Source organism: Rhinoraja longicauda, chromosome 38, assembly GCF_053455715.1.
Source record: "Rhinoraja longicauda isolate Sanriku21f chromosome 38, sRhiLon1.1, whole genome shotgun sequence".
Classification (NCBI taxonomy): Eukaryota; Metazoa; Chordata; class Chondrichthyes; order Rajiformes; family Arhynchobatidae; genus Rhinoraja; species Rhinoraja longicauda.
Window position 1 is genome coordinate 11,528,353 of NC_135990.1, and position 25,813 is coordinate 11,554,165.

Genomic DNA, 25,813 nt, shown 5'->3' on the forward strand with positions numbered 1-25,813 from the left:
CATATACACCGATCAGCCAAAACATTATGACCTGATGAGCCAAAACATTATGACCACCTGCCTAATATGCTGATGGTCCTCCTTGTGCAGCCCCAAACGCAGCAGGGTGCGATGCACTGTGTATTGTGACACATTCCTCCCGTGACCACCACTAAAATTTTCTGTGACTTGTGCCACAGTCGACCTCCTGTCGGTTCAGACCAGGCGGGATAGCCTTCGTTGCCATCGCGCATCGATGAGCCTTGGGCGCCCAACACCCTGTCGTTGGTTTGTGCTTTGTCCCTCCTCGGACCTCTGTCGATGGGTACTCACCACTGCTGACCGGGAGTACCCCACAAGCCTTGCCGTTTCAGAGATGCTCAGGTCTTTACTTCTGCCCATTCCTTCTGCATCCAACACATCAACTTCAAGAACTGACTGTTCACTTGCTGCCTAATATACCCCGCCCCTTGACAGGTGCCATTGTAACAAGATAATCAATGTTATTCACTTCGCCTGTCAGTGGTCATAATGTTTTGACTGGTCAGTGTACGTATGACATCTGCATGCTATTTGTAGAACTTTTTAGAGGTAGCAATTTTAAAGTCTAAAATGAAAAGAATTCTGGCTTTTATTTCTCCAACATTCCTTACAGCTCTTAAATGACCACCATGCAATGTAACTATTTACAGTATTCATTAGTGTGAAGAAAGTGAATCATGTGTTTTTTCAAGTTTATAGGACTTGAATCATTAATGAGCACGGAGCTGAATTGTCCCCACTATGGGTAAAATATGTGTAAATAATTGCAGGTTTTGTGCTGGGGCGAAGCAGGTAGTAATAATTTTTGTGCCTTAAGTTGATTTGTGTCTGTTTTCATCTGTTCAGCAATTGATATCTTTGGATGTAGTGCAAGGGAGTTTATTGAAATGGGAAATAATTAGATGGTACTGAAAAACCTGTGTTTTCTCAAGGATACAAGCAACCATGTGTAGGAAAAAAACTGCAGATGCTGGTAAAATTGAAGGGAGACACAAAATGCTGGAGTAACTCAGCGGGTCAGGCAGCATCCCGGGAGAGAAGGGATTGGTGACTTTTCTCCTGAGATGTTGCCTAACCCGCTGAGTCACTCTAGCATTTTGTGTCTACCTTACAGGCAACCGTACCACTTTGGATGTTAAATTTGAAAACTTTAATCAGTACATTTTCCTGTAAATCAAATAAGCTTTCCTTGACTCACTGGATGAAGTCAGTTCTTTCCTCGCCATGCGTTTGTTTCAATTATCATCCTCATACTATGCCAAGATTTTGATGAACGTCATATTTCACATTCGTAGGTTACTGTCAAATGAAAATCATCCTATGACCTCTGAGTTTCTGAAGCCTTTCCACAATCAATGAGACCACATCGAGAGTGTGAGAAAATACTCTCCACTTGCATGGTTAACTCCCAAGACCAGGAGCACTCATGCAGCTTTGTAAGTATCTGAGGCAATACACTCTGTTTGATTAACACACCATGCAGCACCTTGACCATTCATTCATTGCACTACCATAATTCCAGGGGGTAACACCGACAAAACATATTGCAGCGATTCACAAGGGTTTCTTTAACAGTATCTTCGTGCTCCATGATCTCTGGCTACCAGAATGACAGGCAGTGACAGAAGCGCAGCGGTAGAGTTGCTGCCCCACAGCGAATGCAGCGCCGGAGACCTGGGTTTCATCCCGACTACGGGTGCTGTCAGTACGGAATCTGCACGTTCTCCCCGTGACCTGCCTGGGTTTTCTCCGAGATCTTCGGTTTCCTCCCACACTCCAAAGACGTACAGGTTTGTAGGTTAATTGGCTTGGTAAATGTAAAAATAAATTGTCCCTAGTGGGTGTAGGATAGTGTTAGTGTGCGGGGATCGCAGGTCAGCACGGACTCAGTGGGCCGAAGGGCCTGTTTCCGCGCTGTATCTCTAAACTAAACAAAGGCAAAAGGTGGCATAGAACAAGCTCCACTCCAAATTGTACACTATTCTAATTTAGAAATGTGAACATTGGAATCAGAAGCAGGAGTACGCCACTCATACCCTTCAGCTTTCCCTGCCATTCATTAAGATTGTCTAATTTGACTGTAATTTCCATTTTAAAGCATATCATGGAGTCAATCAAACGCCGCAGCGAGACTCCTGACGGGTACCCGTAAAAGGGACCACATCACCCCGATTCTGGCCTCTCTCCACTGGCTCCTTGTACATAATCAACTTCAAGCTCCTCCTATTCACGTATAAAGCCCTAAATGGACATCCCCCCCCCCCCCCCCTTACATCAAAAATCTTCTAACCCACCTCTCTAACTCCAGGTCCCTCAGGTCGGCCGACTTGCGGCTACTCACTATCCTGCGGTCTAGGCTTAAGCTCAGGGGTGACCGCGCTTTTGCGGTTGCAGCTCCTAGACTGTGGAACAGCATCCCTCTCCCCATCAGAACTGCCCCCTCCATCGACTCCTTTAAGTCCAGGCTCAAAACCTATCTCTACTCCCTAGCGTTTGAGGCTCATTGAGGAGGCGCTGTGAACTGTTTGCGTGCTACTGTATGTTTCATTTTTTCCTTAGTACCTAATCAGATGTACAGCACTTTGGTCAACGTGGGTTGTTTTTAAATGTGCTATACAAATAAAATTGACTTGACTTGATAGAAACCGGCCCTTCGGCCCAATTTGGCCACAACTGCCAATATGTCCCATCTACACCAGTCCCACCTACCTGTGTTTTGCCCATCTCTCTCAAAACCTGTCCTATCCATCTACCTGTCTAATTGTTTCTTAAACGTTGCATTAGTACGTGCCTCAACTACCTCCTCTGGCAGCTTGTTCCTGTCAATGTTTTGTCCCTTTGCTTATCAAGAATCTATTTACCTTTGCCTTAAACATAATGAAACAATGCTCTCACTATCCTTTTAGGAGAGAACTCCAAATACTTTTGATCCTCAAAAACATTTTTTTACTTGATTTCTATCCTAATCAGGCAAATCCTAATTTGCCTGATTAGGATAGAAATGAGGTAAAAAAATGTTTTTGAGGATCAAGAGGATCCTTTCACGATCCTCAATAGGACAATAAACTAATAAACTAACAAAACATATCTCCTTTAAACTTTGCTCCTCTCACCTTAAAGCTATGTCCTCTAATATTTGATTCTCCCATCTTGGGGAAAAAGGCTCTGACTGTCTACTCTATCTATGCCTCTCATAACGTTACATACTAACATGCATTCTTTCACGACGCATCATAGCTTCGTTTGACAACAGCTTTGCTGAAAAATGCAAAAAATTGCAGAAAGTTGTGGATGTAGCCCAGTCCATCTCCACAATCCAGCCTCGCCCATCAACTCGATCTACGCTTCATGCTGCCTTGGCAAAGAAACCAACATAGGCAACTAACATAATCAAAGATGATCTTCAATCTTTAAAAATATCCAATGAATTGGCCTCCACAGCCATCTGTGGTAATGAATTCCATAGATTCACCTCCCTCTGGCTTAAGAAATTCCTCCTCATTTCTATTCTTATTCTGAGGTTGTGCCCTCTGGTTCTAGACTCTCCCACTAGTGGAAACTCCTCTCCACATCAACTATATCCTGGCCATTATTCGGTAAGTTTCTAGAAGCGGCAGTTTGGCGGCGTGGCAGTGAGTTTGGCGGCACAGTGGCACAGCGGCAGAGTTGCTGCCTTGCAGCGCCGGAGACAGGTTCAAAGATGATTTACATCCTGATCATTCCCTCTTCTCCCGCCAGGCCATAGATACAATAGCTTGGAAGCACGTACCACAAGATTCAGGAACAGCTTCTTCCCTGCTGTAAACAAACTGCTGAATGTTCAGCTCAGAAGCAAACGATGCAGTCCCGATCTCCCAACCTTACTCATTGCGACCCTGGCACTATTTTTATCTGAACTTTCTCTGCAACATTATATTCTGTACTCTGGCATTTTTCTCTTTGCACAACCTGTTGTACTTGTTGTTTGATTGTACTCAAGTGTAGTATTTCACTGGATAGCATTGCGAACAGTTTTTTCACTGTTGCTCAGTACATACGACAGTAATAAATCAACACCAGCACCACAAAGCAAGATAAGTTGGCAAGCAAGGACTGTGCCACTGTTGACAGAAACCAAGACCCTGCTCATAACACACACAGAGTGGTTGTACTGTCAAAGGACTTCTCCACTATTTCTAAAAGTCAATAAACTATAAATGTTGGAAATCTGGAATAAAAACAGAAAACGCTGGAACATTCAGCAGGTCAGGTCAAGAGAAAAAGAGTTAACGTTTCTGGTCCAAGAGCCTTCGTCAGTTTTTTTAAAATGAATTGTCTTTGATCAGAAATGTTTTGAGATAGTTGAAAAAAATATCATTAATAAAATAATACTCATTTAAAACAGATTCACCTGGTGTATATTTCAACTTTGTTTTGGAAAAACAATCCAAGCAGTAATCCAAGGCTTTCAACATAACTCCATTCAAATGCTGTATAAAGTTTTAGAGCATAAATGTTAGTATAGTATTAGAGTATAAAGTGTATTTAGTTACAGTATTAGATTATAAAATGTTAAATAGTATTAGATTATAAAGTTTTATAAATAGTATTAGAGTATAAAGTGCTTAAAGCCAGTTGGACAAATGCATTATGGAACTGTCTGAATCCAGCAGAGAAGTGAGAGGCCAGTTTTACCTGCATCAGACCTCCAGCGTTCAGACATGGATGGCATGTTGAAAATCATAGGAGCAGAATTAGGTTATTTGGCCCATCAAGTCCACACTGCCATTCATTCATGGCTGATCTATCTTCATTCTCCTGCCTTTTTTACCCTGTAACCTTTGACATCTTTACTAATTAAGTACCTTTTGATCTTAAAAAAATATCCAATGAATTGGCCTCCACAGCCATCTGTGGCAATGAATTCCATAGTCACCTCCCTCTGGCTTAAGAAATTCCTCTTCATCTCCATTCTAAAGGCAGTCTTTTATTCTGAGGCTGTGCCTCCTCGTTCCAGACTCTCCCACTAGTGGAAACATCCTCTCTACATCAACTATATCCTGGCCATTATTCGGTGAGTTTCTAGAAGTGGCAGTTTGGCGGTATGGCAGTGAGTTTGGCCGCACGGCAGTGAGTTTGGCCGCACAGTGACACCGCGGTAGAGTTGCAGCACCGGAGACCTGGGTATGATCCCAACTACGGGTGCTGTCTGTACGTAGTTTGTACTTTCTCCCTGTTACTGGCGTGGGTTTTCTCCCACACTCCAAAAACGTGCAGGTTTGTAGGTTAATTGGCTTGTTTAAAGTGTAATATTGTCCCTAGTGTGTGCAGGATGGTGTCAATGTGCGGGGATCGCTGGTCGGCGTGGACCCGGTGGGCCGAAGGGCCTGTTTCTTCGCTGTATCTCTAAACTAAACTAAACTAAAGCCCCCCTCATCCTAAACTCCAGCGAGTGCAGATCCAGTGCCATCAAACACTCCTCATTTGTTAAACCAGTCATCTCCAGGATCATTCTCATAAACCTCTGGATTCCCTCCAACACCAGCACATCCCTCCTCATATGTGAGGCACAAAACAGCTCGCAATACTCCAAATGCAGTCTGCTCAGTGGCTTATTAAAGCCTCAGCAACACATCCCTGCTTTTATATTCTAGTCCTCTCGAAATGAATGTTCCAGAACACACTAGCTATCTGGTGATTCTGTACATAACAGCCAGCCATTTAATTATCAATCAAAAAAATCTGGCCCAGTAATGCCAAGCTGTGAGGTTTGTCAAGTGTTGAATTACATTAAAATATTTCAATTTCAGCCGTACAAAATGTTGGTGAGACTGCACTTGGCTCTTGTGTGCAGTTCTGGTCACCCTTAATGGATGTCATTAAGCTGATAAAGGTGCAGAAAAGATTGATGGGGATCCAGGACTGACTTACAATGAGAGCCTGGAACTTTTCTTCCCTAAACTGTAGGAGGTTGAGGGGTGACCTTATGGAGATATATGAAATCATGTGGGACATAAAAGCAAAAAGATGAATGGTCGCAGTCTTTTTCCCAGAGTAAGGGTCTAAAATGCAAGGGCATAGATTTAATGTGCGAGGGAAAGGATTTAAAAGGGAGCTGAGGGGTAACTTTTGTCCCACAGAGGGTGGTGGGCATATGGGATGACCTGTAGGGGAAACTGTAGAGGCGGATACAAAACAGCATTTAAAAAACATTTAGACAGATACAAAATAAAGATTTAGAGATAAACGCAGGTAAATGGAACTAGTTCAGGCAGACATCTTGGTCGGATTGGACGAGATGGGTTGAAGAGCCTGGAGCCTGTTTCCATGCTCGATAACTCTGATTGATAGCAACCAATTACAACCCCAATTTCCTTCAAGATTATCTTGATGTACTTCTGAATCTAATGAATTGTGCAACTCTCTTATTTTAAACCCAATGGTTCCCAGTTGCAACATGTTCCATGATTATAACAGTTATACTAAAAATATTGCTTGAATCTTTAGAATTTCTCTGTTGCTTTAAATTGAATGCAATCGCAGTTTGAATTACTCAAACTACTTTTTCCCCTCAGTTGTATAATTAACTTCCTGGCTCTTTTGAGCTCTAACTTAATCTGCTTTCTAAAATGGGTGAACTGGATGCATTCACAATATACCAAATATAGCCTCAATATTGAGAGGTAATTTTCAGATTGGACCTCTTGGCTAAGCATTAGCAATTCAACTTGTGCATATTTAGTTTCTTAGTGCCATTGAGTACAAATGTTTTTAATGAGCTATCCAAACAAACTTAACACTAAATATTGCTTCCATTTAGGGCACAATCAAATCCGGTTTTTGCTCCTGTATTTCCACTGGACTGACTCCAACCAAAGTCAAATAACAACCATTGAGACTAATGGTCTCAATGTCTGCACAATTTGTTAACTGCTAAATAGGCAACCTGTCAAACTCACATGGGCATAGTCTTAGAAAGAATGCAGAGGCGGCACGGTGGTGCAGTGGTAGAGTTGCCGTCTTACAGCGAATGCAGCACCAGAGACCCGGGTTCGATCCCGACTACGGGTGCTGTCTGTATGGAGTTTGTACGTTCTCCCCATGACCTGCGTGGGTTTTCTCCGAGATCTTCGGTTTCCTCCCACACTCCAAAGACGTACAGGTATGTAGGTTAATTGGCTTGGTAAATGTAAAAATTGTCCCTAGTGGGTATAGGATAATGTTAATGTGCGGTGATCGCTGGTCGACGCGGACCCGGTGGGCCGAAAGGACCTGTTTCCGCACTGTATCTCTAAAATAAACTAAAAATACCTCAAACATCCAATCTTGTGCCCCTCCTCTACTTGTTTTGCAAAATCACCCACAGGTGTAAGATCAGTTTGAAGGATCATAATTCTGAGCCCCAGCTTTCTGCATTTAAAAGGCTGTACCATTCAATCTGTCCTATGCATTGTAAGCTCTTGGCAGCTTATCCATGCCAAGCTTTAGAATGATTTATAGTTGAGTGACTGCCAGCAACAAATAGGGCAGGTTCCTGGTTCAGCAAATATATTGGTCTGACCCAAAGATACTCCAGTACTTTGTGTCTATATCAGCATCTGCAGTTCTTTTCAACACATAATGTCACACATTTTCAACACTGATTCCATTAGCACTCTTGTTAATACAAAATGAATGTTAATCAAACATATAATGAATTTCCCCTCAATACATCTATTGGACTGGAGCACCAAGTGCACCTTAATGAATAGATGTTTTGCGGACTGCTATGAGGAGTATCAGCATAGGACAATACTAGATAACTGTATTCAAGCCAAGACATCAGCTGTTATATTAAGCACTGCACACTTGTCTAAGTAATATCTTCTGAAGTATTGTCCTCCACTCTTATTAACTGGTCATCACAAGTGGAATGTGGAATTCATTGCTTCAGAGGGCTGTGGAGGCCGTCAATTGATATTTCGAAGGCAGAGATTGATAGATTCTTGATTAGTACGGGTGTCGGGGATTATGGGAAGAGGGCAGGAGAATGGGGTTGAGGGGGAAAGATAGTTCAGCCATGATTGAATGGTGCAGTAGACTTGATGGGCCGAATGGCCTAATTCTGCTCCTAGAACTACGAACACCATGACAGCGACTTTTATTTGCCATCATGTTAATGATTATTACAACACAATTCCAATTGTCCTTGCATGCCCTGAAATGAAAATTATTTTCAAAGGTTGCCTAAGCAATGTGTCACTGTCCTGCTAAATAAATGGCCAGACAACTAAGTAAATTTTTTACCAAGTTAGGCACCACAAGTAACAGAACTGATCAAAAATGATTCATTACTTTAACTGTTTTATCATCCCATCTGTTGCCCATCTCCTCTTGATACTTCCTCACAGCAATGCATCACCAACCTTGTGTAAGAAAATAACTGTAGATGCTGGTACAAGTCGAAGGTTTTTATTCACAAAATGCTGGAGTAACTCAGCAGGTCAGGCAGCATCTCAGGAGAGAAGGAATGGGTGAAGTTTCGGGTCGATACCCTTCTTTGGGTCTCGACCCGAAACGTCACCCATTCCTTCTCTCCTGAGATGCTGCCTGACCTGCTGAGTTACTCCAGCATTTTGTGAATGCGTCACCAACCTTAATCTCAGGTTTTATGGGAATCTGGCATTTCAAATCTCATGCATAAAATGATTTTTTTAATTTCCTGTCATCCAATTAAAAAGCAGTCCGGCTGTTAATTTACCATGGCGTTTTCATTTCCAGTGTAAAAATATAAACAGGCATTGTATTAAACTTACATTCCTGGTTCGTTGTAATGCCAAGGAGTCATCCTGACCATGACATTTACTCTGCATTCCCACTGAGTTCTGCAGCAACTCCAATTGCCAAAACTCATCAGAATGTGTTAAAATAATAAATCATAATTAGATGCATCTAATGAATGTAAACAAAAGCAACAATGAACTTGGGAGTAAAGATTACTTCTATTGAAAGCCTAAATTGCACATTTTCTCCACCATTAACTGAAGGTGCATGTTTTTGTGTGTACCTATTTTGATTTATTTCTAGTTTAGTTTAGATAGACAGCGGAGAAACAGGCAGTTCCGGCCCACCGAATCCGCGCCGACCAACGATCCCCGCACATTAACACTATCCTACACACATCAGAGACGATTTACTTTTATACCAAGCCAATTAACCTACAAACCTGTATGTCTTTGGTGTGTGGGAAGAATCCAGAGGAAACCGACACAGGTCACGAGGAGAACATGCAAACTCCGTTCAGACTATACCAGTGGTCAGGATCGAACCTTGTGTTTTGTAGTGTTCAGTTTCCAAGAAACCAGTCGATGTCATGTTTGTTTGTTTGTTGCATTTTTTGTGTTTTTAGAGGATTTTAGAGGATTTAGGATCTTGCCTGTGAAGTTGAAAAATAGGCTTTCTTGGGGTTCAAGGATGGTGGATAAAATGGTAGCATGGCTTTAACACAAGCACCATTGCATACAAAACATAGAAACATAGAAAATAGGTGCATGAGTAGGCTATTCGGCCCTTCGAGCCTGCACCGCCATTCAATATGATCATGGCTGATCATCCAACTCAGTATCCCGTACCTGCCTTCTCTCCATACCCCCTGATCCCTTTAGCCACGAGGGCCACATCTAACTCCCTCTTAAATATAGCCATTGAACTGGCCTCAACTACCTTCTGTGGCAGAGAATTCCACAGATTCACCACACTCTGTGTGAAAAAAAACTTTCTCATCTCGGTCCTAAAAGACTTCCCCCTTATCCTTAAACTGTGACCCCTTGTTCTGGAATTGTGACCCCTTGTTCTGGACAAGCTGCATCGTTCCATACGTGATGTGTAGGAAGGAACTGCAGATGCTTGTTTAAACCCAAGATAGACACAAATTGCTGGAGTAACTCAGCATGACAGGCAACATCTCTGGAGAGAAGGAATGGGTGACGTTTTGGGTCGGGACCCTTCTTCAGACTGCATACGTGATGTTCTTCATGCTCGTAGATAATTGGCATGAGGTCAGATTGCCTTATTCACAGGCCCACAAAAGGTTGCTGAATGGTGCACGCACCATACAAAGGAGTGGTGGGCAGGCATCTCGGGTGATTTACACCAAATTTTGAACCTCTGAGCATGCAATGCTGGCAGGTGCTTATCTACGGAAAATAGCGCCTATGGCAAGCACTGAAATTATATTATCTATAAACCGAATGTATAGTTATCAATTGAACACCAAAGGTGTATGGTACTTATAGTTCCTTTATTGCAATCCAATATTCACTTGTTTGGGAATACAAAAACAAAATCGATTAAATGTGCCGCTTGTACTCGGCTGTCTCAGATGCGGAGTTGGAACCGTAGACTGATTTGGTGCAATTGGTGTTAACTTGTTTGAATACAACTGCTGCCGATATTTATTAGGATACATCGTTCCCCCGCTCTCCCCTCAATACTTCGCAAACTATTTTCCATTGCACTTACGCTGCCAAAAACATCCTCGGCGAGGATGGCTTGTCTGACTTTAATAGAAACTGCTCTGTGGCGCCCCCCTACAAGTGGCACCCAGGACACGTGCCATACCCTAGATGCCCCACTGAATACTGGTAATATCCACCTCGAATTTGTCCAAGTGCCTTCAGAAGAGGCCGGTATTGCAGGTAAACAAAATTGGTTTCCTTTATTTAAATGCTTAGTTGTAAGCAGGTTATGGAGAGTCATCGACCTTGTGGCTGATTTTACAAAAGCACGACCTAGTACAACATCATAGGGGCGGCACGGTGGCGCAGCGGTAGAGTTGCTGCCTTAAAGCGAATGCAGCGCCGGAGACTCGGGTTCGATCCTGACTACGGGCGCCCTCTGTACGGAGTTTGTACGTTCTCCCCGTGACCTGCGTGGGTTTTCTCTGAGATCTTCGCTTTCCTCCCACATTCCAAAGACGTACAGGTATGTAGATTAATTGGCTGGGCAAATGTAAAACAAAATTGTCCCTAGGGTGTAGGATAGTGTTAATGTGCGGGGATCGCTGGGTGGCGTGGACCCGGTGGTCCGAAGGGCCTGTTTTCGCGCTGTATCTCTATATCTGTATCGCTAGCATTTGTGTCCCATTTGACTTTTTAGTGGAGAAAATGGATATATATTAAAAAGTCACATTTTTATGTTTTTTTAAAAGTTCAGGACAATGTTTAAAATAATAATATAAGCTCCATGCACAAGACCTTAACCCTAACTCCGGCAACACAGTGGCTCAGCGAGTGAAGCTGTTACCTCACAGCTCCAGCGACCTGGGTTCAATCCTGACCTCTGGTGTTGTCTGTGTGTAGTTAGCACATTCTCCATGTTTAGTGAGGGTTTCTGCCAGCTGCTCTGGTTTGCTTCCATATCTCAAAGACATGGTCTGGTAGGTTGATTGGAACAGTAAATTGTCCTGAGTGTGAAGACAAATGTCCTAATCTATAGGGTTTGATGGGAATATTGGAAGAATAAAATATGGCTCGTGTAATTTTAGTGCAAACGGGGTGTTTCATTGGCATAGTCTCACCGGGCCAAAGGGGATGTTTCAATTTTGTATCACTCTGATTCTAATATTAAGCTGATTCATGTTTGGTCATGTAAGAAAATAACTGCAGATGCTGGTACAAATCAAAGGTATTTATTCACAAAATGCTGGAGTAACTCAGCAGGTCAGGCAGCATCTCAGGAGAGAAGGAATGGGTGAGGTTTCGGGTCAAGACCCTTCTTCAGACTGAAGAAGGGTCTCGACCCGAAACGTCATGTTTGGTCATGATATCTGTTCTCAGCTTTTCATTTTGCGATGTGAATCTACCTCAGGCAGTAACCATCGATTTCTCCATGAGCAAAATCTTTGGTTCATTCTTAATTTTACAGCAAATCTTGACCACAGTATAAGATAATAGGGGTTAATAGAGGATAATAGGGGTATAAGATAGTAGCCCAGTTAACAGCACACATCACACCTTACCCTGTGCCAGCAAATTGCACACACAGACGGGTCGTGGATGACCAATGTATCTCTTTATTCTGTCTCCTCCAGATGGATTTATTTTAATTGTAGATGGATTTATTTTAAATTTCATTAGCTTCCCTCTTCTGTAGACATATGCATATGCACATGCAAACAGACAGGCACACCTCCTAGTTAGTAAGTCTTACAATTACTTACTAGTTGGTAGTATGCTGCTAGGGTAATTTTAATGCACATTGATTTCACAGCGCATCCTACTGATGGATGTCCTATATTAATTTGAGATTTAAAAAATACTTAAACCGCAGTTAATTAATCATGGAGTAGGCTGAAGTATTTCAGTTTTTATTTTTACTTTTGTTCTGTATGGATTTGATTCTCATTTCTCCCATGTTGCTATTCTTGGTCATGTGGCCAACAGCAATGTGGCCATGACTATGTCGCGTGCAATGTTTTTCTGTTGCAGTCGGTGGCTACAGAGTTGAACAGGGGGAAACACAAAGTCAGGTCGCCTAATATCCTTTTAGGTATTGGAAATCAGTTATTGACAATTTTTCAAACTATTGAAATCTGTTAGATGTTCCAAAGAATTGTTCTTCAATGCATCCAGGTAAAAGTTGAATATATGGAGTTGATTAGAAACTGTTTTTACAATGATAGAATGGTAATGGATATTTTTAATTAGTGACCTGAGGCAATTCACTGCAGCATTAGCTATATACTAAAACTCTCGTTTGTTTGTTCCTGAACTACAGCCAAAACTGTACACGACAGCGTGACATTTTTAGGCCCATCTTACTCACTGCCGTCCCTTTGGTGCTAATGGAAGAAGTTTCATTAAAATCGGTGTTATATTTTTTAAGTTATTCACATTTTAAAGTTTAAATCTATCTCCTGGGGGGGGGGGGGAGGGGAGAAGGAGGGAGGATAAGGGATGCGGAGGGGGATGGAGTGGGGGCGGGGGGGGGCGGGGAGGGAGGAGGAGAGGGTGCTGTACCAATGCAGGAGAGGTTTGGGCCCAACGGGTCCACTTGGTCTAGGTATACATAATATGAACCAAGCCACCTGAGATATTAGGGCAGATGATAAAGGAAAGCCTTAAAGAAGGAACAAGGTTTAGGGAGGGGCCACTAGTGCGTCGTGTTACGAAGCTGAAAGTGATACTGTGGTAAAAAAAAAAATTTTGGGATGCTTGAGGTTAGAATTGGGGAAGTGCATATATTTCGCTGGAAGAGATTAGAGAACAAGGGGTGAGGCACAGAGAGATTTGAAAACTCTGAGGAGAATTTTAATTAGGAGCCCATATGGGTGACCAGGCACTTTGGTGAGTGCAGTTTAGTTTAGTTTATTATTGTTATGTGTACTGAGGTACAGTGAAAAGCTTTTGTTTGCGTGCTATCCAATCAAATAGAAGACTATTCATGAATACAGTCAAGCCATCCAAAGATAAAGGGTGCAACATTTGTGCAAGATAAAGTCCTATAAAGTCTAAATAAAGATGGTTCAAAGGTCTCCAAAGAAGTATATGGGAAGTCAGAACTGCACTCTAGCTGATGAGAGGACCATTCAGTTGCCTGATATCTGGGAAGAAACCATCCCTGAATCTGGTGGCCTTGCCGAAGCAACGTGAAGTGTAGATGACGTCAATGGAAGGGAGGTTGGTTTGCGTGATAGTCTGGGCTACGACCCCAACTCTCTGCAATCTCTTGCGGTCTTGGGTGGAGCTGTTCACAAACCACGCATCCTGATAAAACGCTTTCTGCAGCACATCTGTAGACGTTGGTGAGGGTTGCTGGGGATATGCTGAACTTCCTAAGCCTTCTAAGGAAGTACTACTGATGGATGTCCTACGTCTAAGGAAGTACTACTGATGGATGTCCTACGTCTAAGGAAGTACTACTGATGGATGTCCTACGTCTAAGGAAGTATTACTGATGGATGTCCTACTTCTAAGGAAGTACTACTGATGGATGTCCTACGTCTAAGGAAGTACTACCGATGGATGTCCTACATCTAAGGAAGTACTACTGATGGATGCCCTAAGTACTACTGATGGAAGTACTATGAATGGAAAGAGAACAACCAGCTGGGATTGCATTGGCTTCCAGTCCAAGAGTAGCAAAGACATGAGTGCGGGCTTCATCAGCAGGCCAGTTGAGGCAGCTTTGGCATTGAATGATGATCTAGATCTTGAGGTTGAAATGTGCAAGCTTAGATGCAGGCTGACCGTAGCAGTGAAACTAATCATGCTTCATCCACTGGCATACAGTAAATCCTTGTATTCTAAAGACACGTTTAAACTCTATTTCCTAAAATTATTTGTAAATGATGTATGATTTATTTACAAAATGCTTCTGCATGAGATCAGTTTAGAAACATAGAAAATAGGTGCAGGAGTAGGCCATTCGGCCCTTCGAGCCTGCACTGCCATTCAATATGATCATGGCTGATCATCCAGCTCAGTAACCTGTACCTGCCTTCGCCATACCCCCTGATCCCTTTAGCCACAAGGGCCACATCTAACTCCCTCTTAAATATAGCCAATGAACTGGCCTCAACTACCTTCTGTGGCAGAGAATTCCACAGACTCACCACTCTCTGTGTGAAGAAATGTTTTCTCATACAGAGAGTGGTGAGTCTGTGGAATTCTCTGCCACAGACGGTAGTTGAGGCCAGCTTATCATCGTGTCATGTTCGGCACAGACATTGTGGGCTGAAGGGCCTGTTCCTGTGCTGAACTCCGGTAGGTTCTATATTAGAAACGTATATAGAATAGAATGGCATAAATTGCAGTTATTATTTTGTTTAACACGACCAGTCTGGCTCAGGAGTAGTGACAGAATAGTGAGTTTCTCTTCAAATATTAATCTTTCAACATAAAAGTTGATGGCCACTTAAGTAATTTCTTTTTTTTAAATCACGTTGAAACCATTAACGATGCAGTGGTGCTGGTTTCTGACGGGCACGGTGACGGACGCTCCACACACACCACCAAACGCCGCAGGGAGACTCCTGACGGGTACCTGTAAAAGGGACCACATCACCCCGATTCTGGCCTCTCTCCGCTGGATCCCAGTATAGTACAGAATCAACTTCAAGCTCCTCCTTTTCACATACAAAGCCCTAAACGGGCTTGCCCCCCTCCCCCCATATCAAAAATCTTCTAACCCACCACTCTATCTCCAGGTCCCTCAGGTCGGCCGACTTGGGGCTACTGACTATCCCGCGGTCTAGGCTTAAGCTCAGGGGTGACCGCGCTTTTGCAGTTGCAGCTCCTAGACTGTGGAGCAGCATCCCTCTCTCCATCAGAACTGCCCCCTCCATCGACTCCTTTAAGTCCAGGCTCAAAACCTATTTCTTCTCCTTAGCGTTTGAGGCCCTCTGAGGGGGCGCTGTGAACTGTTTATGTATGTGCTGTTATGTTTGTGTGCCATTGTATGTTCATTCTTAGTACCTGAACTGATGTACAGCACTTTGGTCAACGTGGTTTGTTTTTAAATGTGCTATACAAATAAAATTGACTTGACTTGACACATCTCTGTCCTCCATTCAGCTGGCCAGCTCCTCCTTTGTCTCGACATATGCGTCTTCCATCTTGTAATTTCTCCTGAAGATTATATTTGGACGTGTCAGACTGGAGAGATGATTTCTTTTTTGGATGTATTATTTTATTGTCGTGTGAACCGAGATACAATACAATACAATACAATATATCTTTATTGTCATTGTACCCAGGGGTACAACGAGATTGGGAATGCGCCTCCCATACGATGCAATAATTTAAGTAATTTAGACAACAGCAACCCAACGAAACGAAACAATTGTGACAGTTTTAGACAGGGTAAAGTGCAAGTTGATCTATGCGTTGTGGCCATCCGGCTCAGCAGGACCGGTTCATAGCAGCTATGGCCCTGGGGATGAAGCTGTTCCTGAGTCTGGAGGTGCGGGCGTAGAAGGCCTTGTATCGTCTGCCCGATGGAAGGAGTTCGAACAGTGAAAAGCTTTTTGTTGTATGATATCCAGTCAGCGGAAAGACTATACATGATTACAATCGAGCTGTCCACATACAGGGTAAAAGAAATAATGGATGTATGTTCACACGAAAGGACCGTCTCTCCAAAGCTGTTGCCTTCCTTCATGCATATTTAATATACAAGGAACACCCCCCCTCCCCACCTGGCCCATGTTACAGCCATTTGAGTAATGGAAATTCGCCTTTGCAGGATTCACAAATCACTTCCCAAAAATATGAGAAATTAATCAAATTTGCGACTTAGGAAATTATCTGGGGAAAAAAGATAAATGGAGGGATTTTGTCAACTCATGTTTCTTAACACATGGTCAGATATACTTTAGATAGTTCCTCGGTCCCTCCCGTCCCCTCCTCCTTCCCAGATCTCCCTCTATCTTCCTGTCTCCACCTATATCCTTCCTTTGCCCCGCCCCCCTGACATCAGTCTGAAGAAGGGTCTCGACCCGAAATGTCACCCATTCCTTCTCTCCCGAGATGTTGCCTGACCTGCTGAGTTACTTCAGCATTTTGTGAATAAAGACCTTCGATTTGTACCAGCATCTGCAGTTATCTCCTTATACGACAGATAACACGGGCCCATTACGGAAAATTGCTACACGGACTGTATTGCAGATCCAATACGGATCACAGACCCTTCCCCACTCCCAATAACACGAGTGTCACCTGTAATAATTTTTGGGGAAGGAGAAACTCATCATGGTGCTTTGTAAATTGCATTGTCATTGTCTTTGAAAGTAAGGATATCGCTTTGGCGCCCTTCTTAACCAGAGCTGAAAACCGCCTTAAACTTTGTATTGTACAGTTAGCCCAAGATGCTTTTTGTTCTCTTCCTCCAAAAAAGAATTTGTACGTTGCCAGAGTTGCAATCAGGCATTTTGCCAATTGTTTATATTGGAGATGTTTGAGAGATTGGAATGCCTGCACATATTCCCGGACGTCATATTAACAACAACTAATCTACATTTACTGTAAATGCAAAATATGTTGATATAATTATCAAACCAACAAAAATGCATGTATATGTGTGTTGTGCTGGCATCATTCCTGCATGTGGGTTTTATATAAGAAGTCTTTGCTATAAGCAGAATTACTGTGTTTTACGAAACGTAACTGTAGAAATTATGCATATTTAACTAGTATTTTCTTTCCTAAAGACAAAATATTTGAGGATCAAAATCAATTTGATGATTCTGACATTCATAGGGAATTGGTTTTATATTCTTCGTAGGTTAGTACATTTATCGCACTAGATTTTATTTTTTTTAAATCAGTACTTCAGCAAAAAAATTTTTTTTTTACATCAATAAGAGTATTGGGCTTCAGATCTGGGAATATTTTTTCACAAATAATTGTAGAGACACGAGAGGAATCTGGAGGGAAAAAAAACTTCTGGAAGAACGCAGCAGGTCAAGCAACATCTGCGGAGACGAAAGGAATAGTTAGCGTTTGAGGTGGAGTTCCTGCACCAGCACTGAGAGTAGAGGGAAAATGGCCGATATATAGAAGTGAGATGGAGGGACTTCTTCTTCTGTCGTATGTCTTTTAGACCTGCAGCTCCGTTGAGGCGAGCCAGGCTAACGTGTCATCGTCCAGGTCAATCAGACCTCGTTCACTATTCGGTGGGTGATATTTGGGGCAACAGGTGACTATGTCTCCACTGTCTGTGTTGGGTCCCCACACTCGCAGGAGGCACTGTCCACGAGACCCCACCTCTTCATCGCTACTCCACAGCGTCCGACGCCTGTCCTCAAGCGATTGAGGGTCCACTCCATGTCCCTGGCCAGGACCTCAATATCAATAGTCAATAGTCGTTTATTTGTCACATACACATAAATGTGTAGTGAAATGAAACATTACCCGCAGTTGAACAATAAGACCAATAAGATTAATCAATAAAAATGCAATAACACATACAATCACAACTAACACCAAACAAAAAGAAACATCCATCACAGTGAGTCTCCTCCAGTCCCTCCTCACTGTGATGGAAGGCCTAAATGTCTTTTCTCTTCCCCTGCCGTCTTCTCCCGCGGTCAGGCTGTTGGAGTTGCCACGTCGGGACTGTCGGGGCTCCCGACATTGAAGCCCCTGCTGGGCGGTGAAAATCCCGCGGCCTATTCCAGGCCGCGCCGGACGGTGAAAGGTCCGCGGCGGGCTGACCCAAGCCCCGCGATTCGGGGCGGATGAACACGCTGCCTCTGCCGCTGCCGGAGGTCCCGATGTCGGCCCCCATCCAGGGGCCTGCGGGCTTCCGACGTCCATGCGGCCCGCGCCGGAGCCTCCGGAGACGAGTCGCAGCCGCTCCCGCAGCATCCGAAGGCGGCCAGCGCCGCAGTTGGTGAGTCCGGGCCGCGGGCTCTGCGAACCAGAGCCCCAGGTGGTCCCAGGTGCATGGCCGATGGTAGGCCGCAACGGGAACGGAGACACGACACAGAAACAAAGGACGCGTCTCCGTTCGGGAGAGAGAATTATACAGTTCCTGTTCGCTCCCCCCTCCCCCCCCAAACATAACATACAAACCCTACACCATATTAAAACTACAACTCAGACAAAAACAACAAAAAACACAAAAGACAGACGGACTGCAGGCAAGCCGCAGCTGCGACGGCAGCGCTGGCTCCTCCCTGCCCTGAAAGCAGTGGAGATGGAGGGACAAGACAAAGGCTGGTAAACGATAGGTGGAACCAGATTTTGGGAGGGTGGCGGTGGATTGAGGGGGAGGAAATGATAGGTAGATAGAGATAAGCAGGAGAGGTAATGTTGAGACAAAGGGTGGAAACATAAAAATAGAAGAAAAAAAGGCCAGGTACTGGAGGAGAAGGGTGGTGACAAAGACTGAAGAAGGGTCTCGACCCGAAACGTCACCCGTTCCCGCTGAGTTACTCCAGCTTTTTGTGTCTATCATTGGTGACAAAGACTGGTTGGTGATGGATGGAACGAGACAAAGGAGGGATAATGGGCAGATGGAACCAGATCTAACTATGTGATTAACATAATATCTTTTGGCTTCTTTCCAGGTTTATCGACGTCGCCAGTCATGGGTGACATGAAGACTCCAGACTTTGATGATCTTCTAGCTGCTTTTGACATTCCTGATCCAGATCTCGATGCCAAGGAGGCTATCCAGTCAAGCAGTGAGGAATCAGAAGCTCATCTGAAACAAGCAGGGATGGGTATAGACGAGCTGTCTATCCATCAAGCCATACCTGACGTTCCAGTAGTGAGTGTCATTGTTAAGAACACCAGTCGACAAGAATCCTTTGAATCTATTACAGAGAAGGACGGCCATCAGCTCGGACCAAATCTGCTTCAAAATGGGTTTCGAAATGCTGACATTACCTCTGATTCCAATAACTACAACAAAATGGTCAATGATTTAATCAATGGAGATTGTTCCAGAAACTACTCTAGTAAATTTGACACACCAAGGTCAGAAGCCCTACCGACATTCAGTCAGTTTAGTCCCATTTCTAGCCCAGAGCCTGAGGAAGCCATGCCAAATGCTGGAATTGTGGATAATAATAAACCAGACAAAGGGCCTTACCTTGGTTCTGTCGGATTGTATATTTCTACCGATAGTTCACTGATGAACAATGCCAGAGAACCGCCTGAACAAGTTGTGACTGAGCTGAGCATGTTTGATGAATACTCCAAAAAGCGAGAGAAAGCAAATGAGATTAGAAACTGTAAAATGAATGAAATTTCAATGGGACAAAATGCGAATTCAACAACTACATCTGAAGAAGAGCACGAGAACAAGGGCTTTGACAAGAGCAGTAGTTTATTTGACAACTTGGAGACTTCATGTAACCTGCATAATAATAATATGGAAGAGCCAAAGACCTGCAGTGCTCCGGAATTGAGCATGTGCTCTCCTGTCCCTTCCCGCCAGTGTCTAAAGTCAGCACATTCAAAACTGACCTCTTGCTTAGCAGCGTTGGTAGCTCTTAATCCCCCAAAAATATCAGAGTTCCCAAAGGAGGAACACAAAGAAAATTCTAAAGAATCGTTGTTGGGTTTGAAGGATAGTGTCCGAGGCAGTCCCAAAATGGCAAAGTCGCCAAAGAGCCCGAGAAGTCCCATGGAAGGAGTAAAGAAAATGGTGATGAAACAGTCCGACAGCCCAAGGAGTGTATCCAGTGACTACAGTGGCAAAGGATCTCCGTATGTTGCAACGGGTTCACCGCCGGCCATCCCAAAAGTACGGATCAAAACCATTAAAACATCTTCCGGTGAAATTACCAGGACTGTGACCAGGATAATGCCAGACTCTGAACAGAGCGAGTCGAGGAGTTCACCTGAACAGTCGGTGAATGAAATGGCTTTAAGTGAGGAATTGAGCTTCAGATGTAGCCCTCTGGCCCATGCTTCATTAGCGATGGAAAATGTAAAGAGGCCGTTATTATACAATAACATGGCTAATGCTGTCACCACACCATCTATTACATCTGCCAAAGGGACCCCTACCCTGATGTACGATGAAAACGTGAATGGCAACAACAGCTTCAAAGCAATAGGTATAGCGAATATATCACCCGAGAGTGCGAGCAGTGCTATGTTGAAGGCAGCCAGTGTGGCCCAACTACAGAAGCAGCTCGGGGCAAAGCAGCCGGCAAATCTCCTCAGCACCAATCTCCTACCTAAAGCTGTTCACTTGGCAAGCCTCAACTTGGTTCCACACAGCATTGCTGCCACTGCCGCAGTCAGGTCCACCACTTTGCGGCAGAGCCACCACAAGATTGCCACTCAGGTAGTCACAGTGCCGCTGGTGCAGCAAATCAAGAACGCGGTTCCACAGAATGATGAGTCTCCTGGTTCCGCTCAGAACGTTGTGGTTGAAGCTTTTAACAAGCTGTTGAACGGTACTAACCCTGTGCCAATCTACGCTCCAAACCTTAAGCCACCAGCAAACAGTAATGTGTCCATGCCCGCTCGCGGCTATCGCTGTTTGGAATGTGGGGATGCATTTGCTCTGGAAAAGAGTTTATCACAGCACTATGAGCGGCGAAGTGTTCACATTGAGATGTTGTGCAGCCACTGTTCCAAAGTTATTGTCTTCTTTAACAAATGCAGCTTGTTACTGCATGCGCGGGAACACAAGGGCAAAGGTGCTGTTATGCAGTGCTCGCAGTTGCAAATGAAGCCTATCCCCTCAGACCAAATGTTTTCGACTACCCCAGTAACCTCTTCTGTGACGTCAGGTACGCTTGCCCAAGATGAGACCTCTGGTGGTGGCCAGGAGGATGGGAACTTGACAGTAATTGGAATGGGTAGCTCAGCTTTCAGTCTTCCTGCAATGCCTCTGCACTGTGATTCACTTAGATTAATACGTCACGGGCTAAAATGTCTAGAATGCTATCAGCAGTTCCAGGATTGTGCGAATCTTGCAGGTCACTACCAGCGGGTTACAGAAGATGCAGAAACACTGGTGAGTACATTCAAATAACATTGGGGTTGCCAAGTCTTTTTCAAGGTGGGGAGGTAATGGAACCAACTTTGTATTGAGATTTATCAATATTTATGGTACATATATTTAGTATATATATTGAACTTTAGTTTGTACTTTTTTGTGCAGGTTTTGTACTTATCATTATCTTGGGTCATTGCAAAAGAATGGAACACTTGCTTAGCTTGTATCAGTCATAACTAAATGTGAAATTCTTTCTAATCTGTCCAGTGTCAGAGGAGGAATCGACTTCAGTCTTGGTACAACCTTGCCACTTGTTCAACTTCTCATTCCAGGCAGCGGCTGATTTCTGCGAGGTTATGCCTTGCGCCTAAAATACGAGTTTAAATATGTTCATAAACAAAAGGAGAGGAATTAGGCCATTCGACCCATCAAGTCTACTCCAACATTCACTCATGGCAAACATTCTTGTATCTACTCTGGTGCATTACATTTTTAGACTTGGTATTGTTCCTGTTATGTCAAGTGGTTGCATGTCGTAGTAACCTATATCGGCACTAATTGTATGCAAAATTGACTTGTGTAAGAAAATAACTGCAGATGCTGGTACAAATCAAAGGTATTTATTCACAAAATGCTGGAGTAACTCAGCAGGTCAGGCAGCATCTCAGGAGAGAAGGAATGGGTGACTTTTTGGGTCGAGACCCGGAGGAGTCAATTTTGTGTGATGGTGGAGCATTGTTTTCAGGTTGGAAGCCTGTGATCTTTGGTGTGCCGCAGGGATCGATGCTGGGTCCCCTGTTGTTTGCCATATATGTGAACAATTTTGGATGAGAAAGAGATGGCATGATTAGTAATTTGCAGATGGCACCAAAATTGGTGGTTTGGTGTTCAATAAAGAAGGTTGACCAAGTTGTAACAGGACCTAGATCAACAGGAAGAGCAGGTGGAGAATGCAAATGAAATTTAACTTGCAAAAGCACAAAGTGATATATTGGGAAGTTAAACTAGGCAGAACATGCACTGTAAATGATATGGCCCTGGGGAATATTGTGGAACAGGGAGACCTATGGGTACAAATATACAGTTCCCTGAAAGTGGCTTCATGGGTAGACAGGGTGGTGATCAAAGATACCAGAGGAACAAGATAGACCACTCGACCCTAACAACCATAGTATGTCATGCCGCCATTTAAAAATAAAAATAACAAAAATATGTGAATTGATAGATGAGATATATTCTGCATTTTTATGGTATCATCACACATACTGTTCCCCCAAAACACTGATTACACTGCGAGAGGCATAACGGGCGGCGGGTTTTGCCAACTAAAATGGCGGACGTTACGCTCCTTTGCGTACTACACTTCAGTATAGGCAATTTCAACGGAGTGGTCCATCTTGTTCCTCTAGTATCTTTGGTGGTGATGAGGTCCAGTTCGCACACTTGCATTCATCAGGCAGCACATTAAGTGCAAGAGTTCTTCTTCTTTCGTGTCCATCATCCATGTTTCAAATGTCACATCACTGTCGTCGTCCGTCCTGAAAAGGGCGCAAGCTTCCGGCGGCAATCAGTGGGAGCCATCACTTGTACAATAGATGATGGTGGTAGCAGAATTAGCTCGGGACACTTCCAGTTTCCAGCCCCCCGACGTGGACACTTCTGCTATGGGGCCAGGACAAGAGTTGGGAATTTATGTTGTAGCTGTACAAGATGTTGATGAGACAGCACCTGGAATATTGTGCGTAGCTCTGGCCACCATACTAGAGGAAGGATGTGAATAAGCTGGAAAGGTTGCAGAAAAGATTCACAAGGATGTTGCCAGGATCAGAGGCCTTGCATTGTAAGGAGAGGTCTGATAGGCAGGGCCGTCCCGTCAATGAAGACCGGTTTTGTGGATCCTCGTCCTTCCTCTTCCAAAGTCCACAATCAGTTCCTTGGTCTTACTGACGTTGAGAGCGAGGATGTTGTTCTGGCACCATTTGGTTAGTCGATCGATCTCCATCCTATACTCTGATCATTGTCATCTGCAATTTGTCTAACAACAGTTGGTTATTATGTTAATTGCTAGCAAAATATTTTCATAAACTCTGACCTGCCATCATTCTCACTGTAGCACTCAATCACAATCAGTACAGGTCCACCATTGATGATCTGGCACCCTTGGTTCCAGAGCCTTACCGTGTTATCTGTTTTGCCGAACCAACTGTGAGTGCTGAGACACTGGCCTGCCAAGTCAGCCACGAAAGTCGGCTATGGGAACGGATCTGCCGGCTCCAGGGCTGGTTGGAGTTCCAGAACCCTGACCGCAGGCATCAGTTACGAGCATATCCCTCAAATCCTTAAATATATCCCTCCGATCCCTAAGGACTTCTTCCCCCTCAAGGCACATAATTGATTCACATCTTCAGAATATTCAAAAACAATTTGCTGGTGGTGAATATAATCACAGTTAAAATCTAGCAAATAATAGTCCATTTGTGGTCAATGACTCAAAAACCCCCCAACAGATCAAGAACAAAATGATGTTTCTGATAAGGATGAGTGATGGGTAAAACCATGACACGCACAGAAAGTGATAGAGATCTGGCACATTGCCTGTAGCTATGGTTGCATCAGATACAATAACTATCTCTTATATAGACAGGGTTGACAGGATGCCAAAATCAAATACTAAAAGACATACCTTTGAGGTGAGAGGAGCAAAATTTAAAGGAGATGTATTTATATTTTAGACAATAGATAATAGACAATAGACAATAGGTGCAGGAGTAGGCCATTCGGCCCTTTGAGCGAGCACCACCATTCAATGTGATCATGGCTGATCATTCTCAATCAGTACCCCGTTCCTGCCATCTCCCTATACCCCCTGACTCCGCTATCGTTAAGAGCTCTATCAAGCTCTCTTGAATGCATTCAGAGAATTGGCCTCCACTGCCTTCTGAGGCAGAGAATTCCACAGATTTACGACTCTGACTGAAAAGGTTTTCCTCATCTCTGTTCTAAATGGCCTACCCCTTACTCTTAAACTGTGGCCCCTGGTTCTGGACTCCCCCAACACTGGGAACATATTTCCTGCCTCTAACGTGTCCAACCCCTTAATAATCTTATACGTTTCTATAAGATCCCCTCTCATCCTTCTAAATTCCAGTGTGTACAAGCCTAGTCGCTCCAGTCTTTCAACATAGGACAGTCCCGCCATTCCGGGAATTAACCTAGTAAACCTACGCTGCACGCCCTCAATAGCAAGAATATCCTTCCTCAAATTTGGAGACCAAAACTGCACACAGTACTCCAGGTGCGGTCTCACTAGGGCCCTGTACAACTGCAGAAGGACCTCTTTACTCCTATACTCAACTCCTTGTGTTATGAAGGCCAAACTACTCTAGTGCAGTGCACAAGGCAATTTACTGCAACCTCCAGGGGCAGCACAGTGGTACAGCAGTGAAACTGCTGCCTCACAACGCCAGAGACCTGAGTACAATCCTAACCACAGGTGTTGTCTGTGCGGAGATTATATGGTCTCCCTGTCACCGCGCGGGTTTTCTCCGGATGCTCCGGTTTCCTCCCACATGCCAAAGACCTACAGGTTAGTCGGTTAATTGGCTTCTGTAAATAGTACCTAGCGTGTAGGATAGAACAAGTGTATGAGAGACCAGGGGCCGGCACAGACCCTGTAGGCTGAATGGCCTGATTCCACACTATCTCTAAAAATAAAAATAAAACTCCAGTAAAGGATTTTTTTCCATTCCATTTCTTTACCAAACAAACATTTTTTTAAATTCAGACAAACTATCAGCTAATTAATAAACATGTGACATGGAGCATTCAGTGACTGAGAGAGCAGCAATGGGTAACTGACTTGCTGGGAAACAGGCCTCTGTCACTAACTCAACAGACTCTGAGGCAGTTTTAGGCTAGATTGGGAAATACTGTACAGAGAACCTTAAGTTTGATATTTAATTAAGTTATTTGCCAGTAGGCAGACTGTTTTGAATCATTTTGCCTATGTTGCCCTTTGGAAACAGCTTGAGGATTGTCACAATTACAAAGTACAGGTCCTCCCTAGTTTACGAATTATGGACAATCCAGTACATAGGGAGACTGGTGGGATGAATGGGAATGGATTTGCTGGTTGCTGCGGGGTTTCAGGCATCTTCTGCCAGATGGGAGCAAGGCATGTGCTGCTTTCACTCCCCTCTCTCCATCCCCTTCCCCGAGGCACTACATTGGGGCTGGGCCGAGCCAGGCAGAGATGGGAAGCACTGAGCAGACAGGCATTCAGTGAGACTGCACTTCCCGTGCTGCTCACTCACTCACTCACTCTCCTGGCACAGCTGTTTGTGATCCTCTCCCACACACTCTTTATTCA

General features: G+C 43.9%; 1 protein-coding gene across 2 annotated transcripts in view; it reads left to right on the top strand.

Moving 5' to 3' along the window:
- The window catches only part of znf592 (zinc finger protein 592), a 150,074-nt gene that overhangs the window by 63,924 nt on the left and 60,337 nt on the right, over positions 1-25,813 (top strand). For both annotated transcript variants that reach the window (XM_078429703.1, XM_078429704.1), the window contains exon 3: positions 19,052-21,462. In XM_078429703.1, the coding sequence (XP_078285829.1) occupies positions 19,072-21,462 (2,391 nt within the window). In that variant the 5' untranslated portion in view covers positions 19,052-19,071. The remainder of the gene's footprint in view (positions 1-19,051; positions 21,463-25,813) is intronic.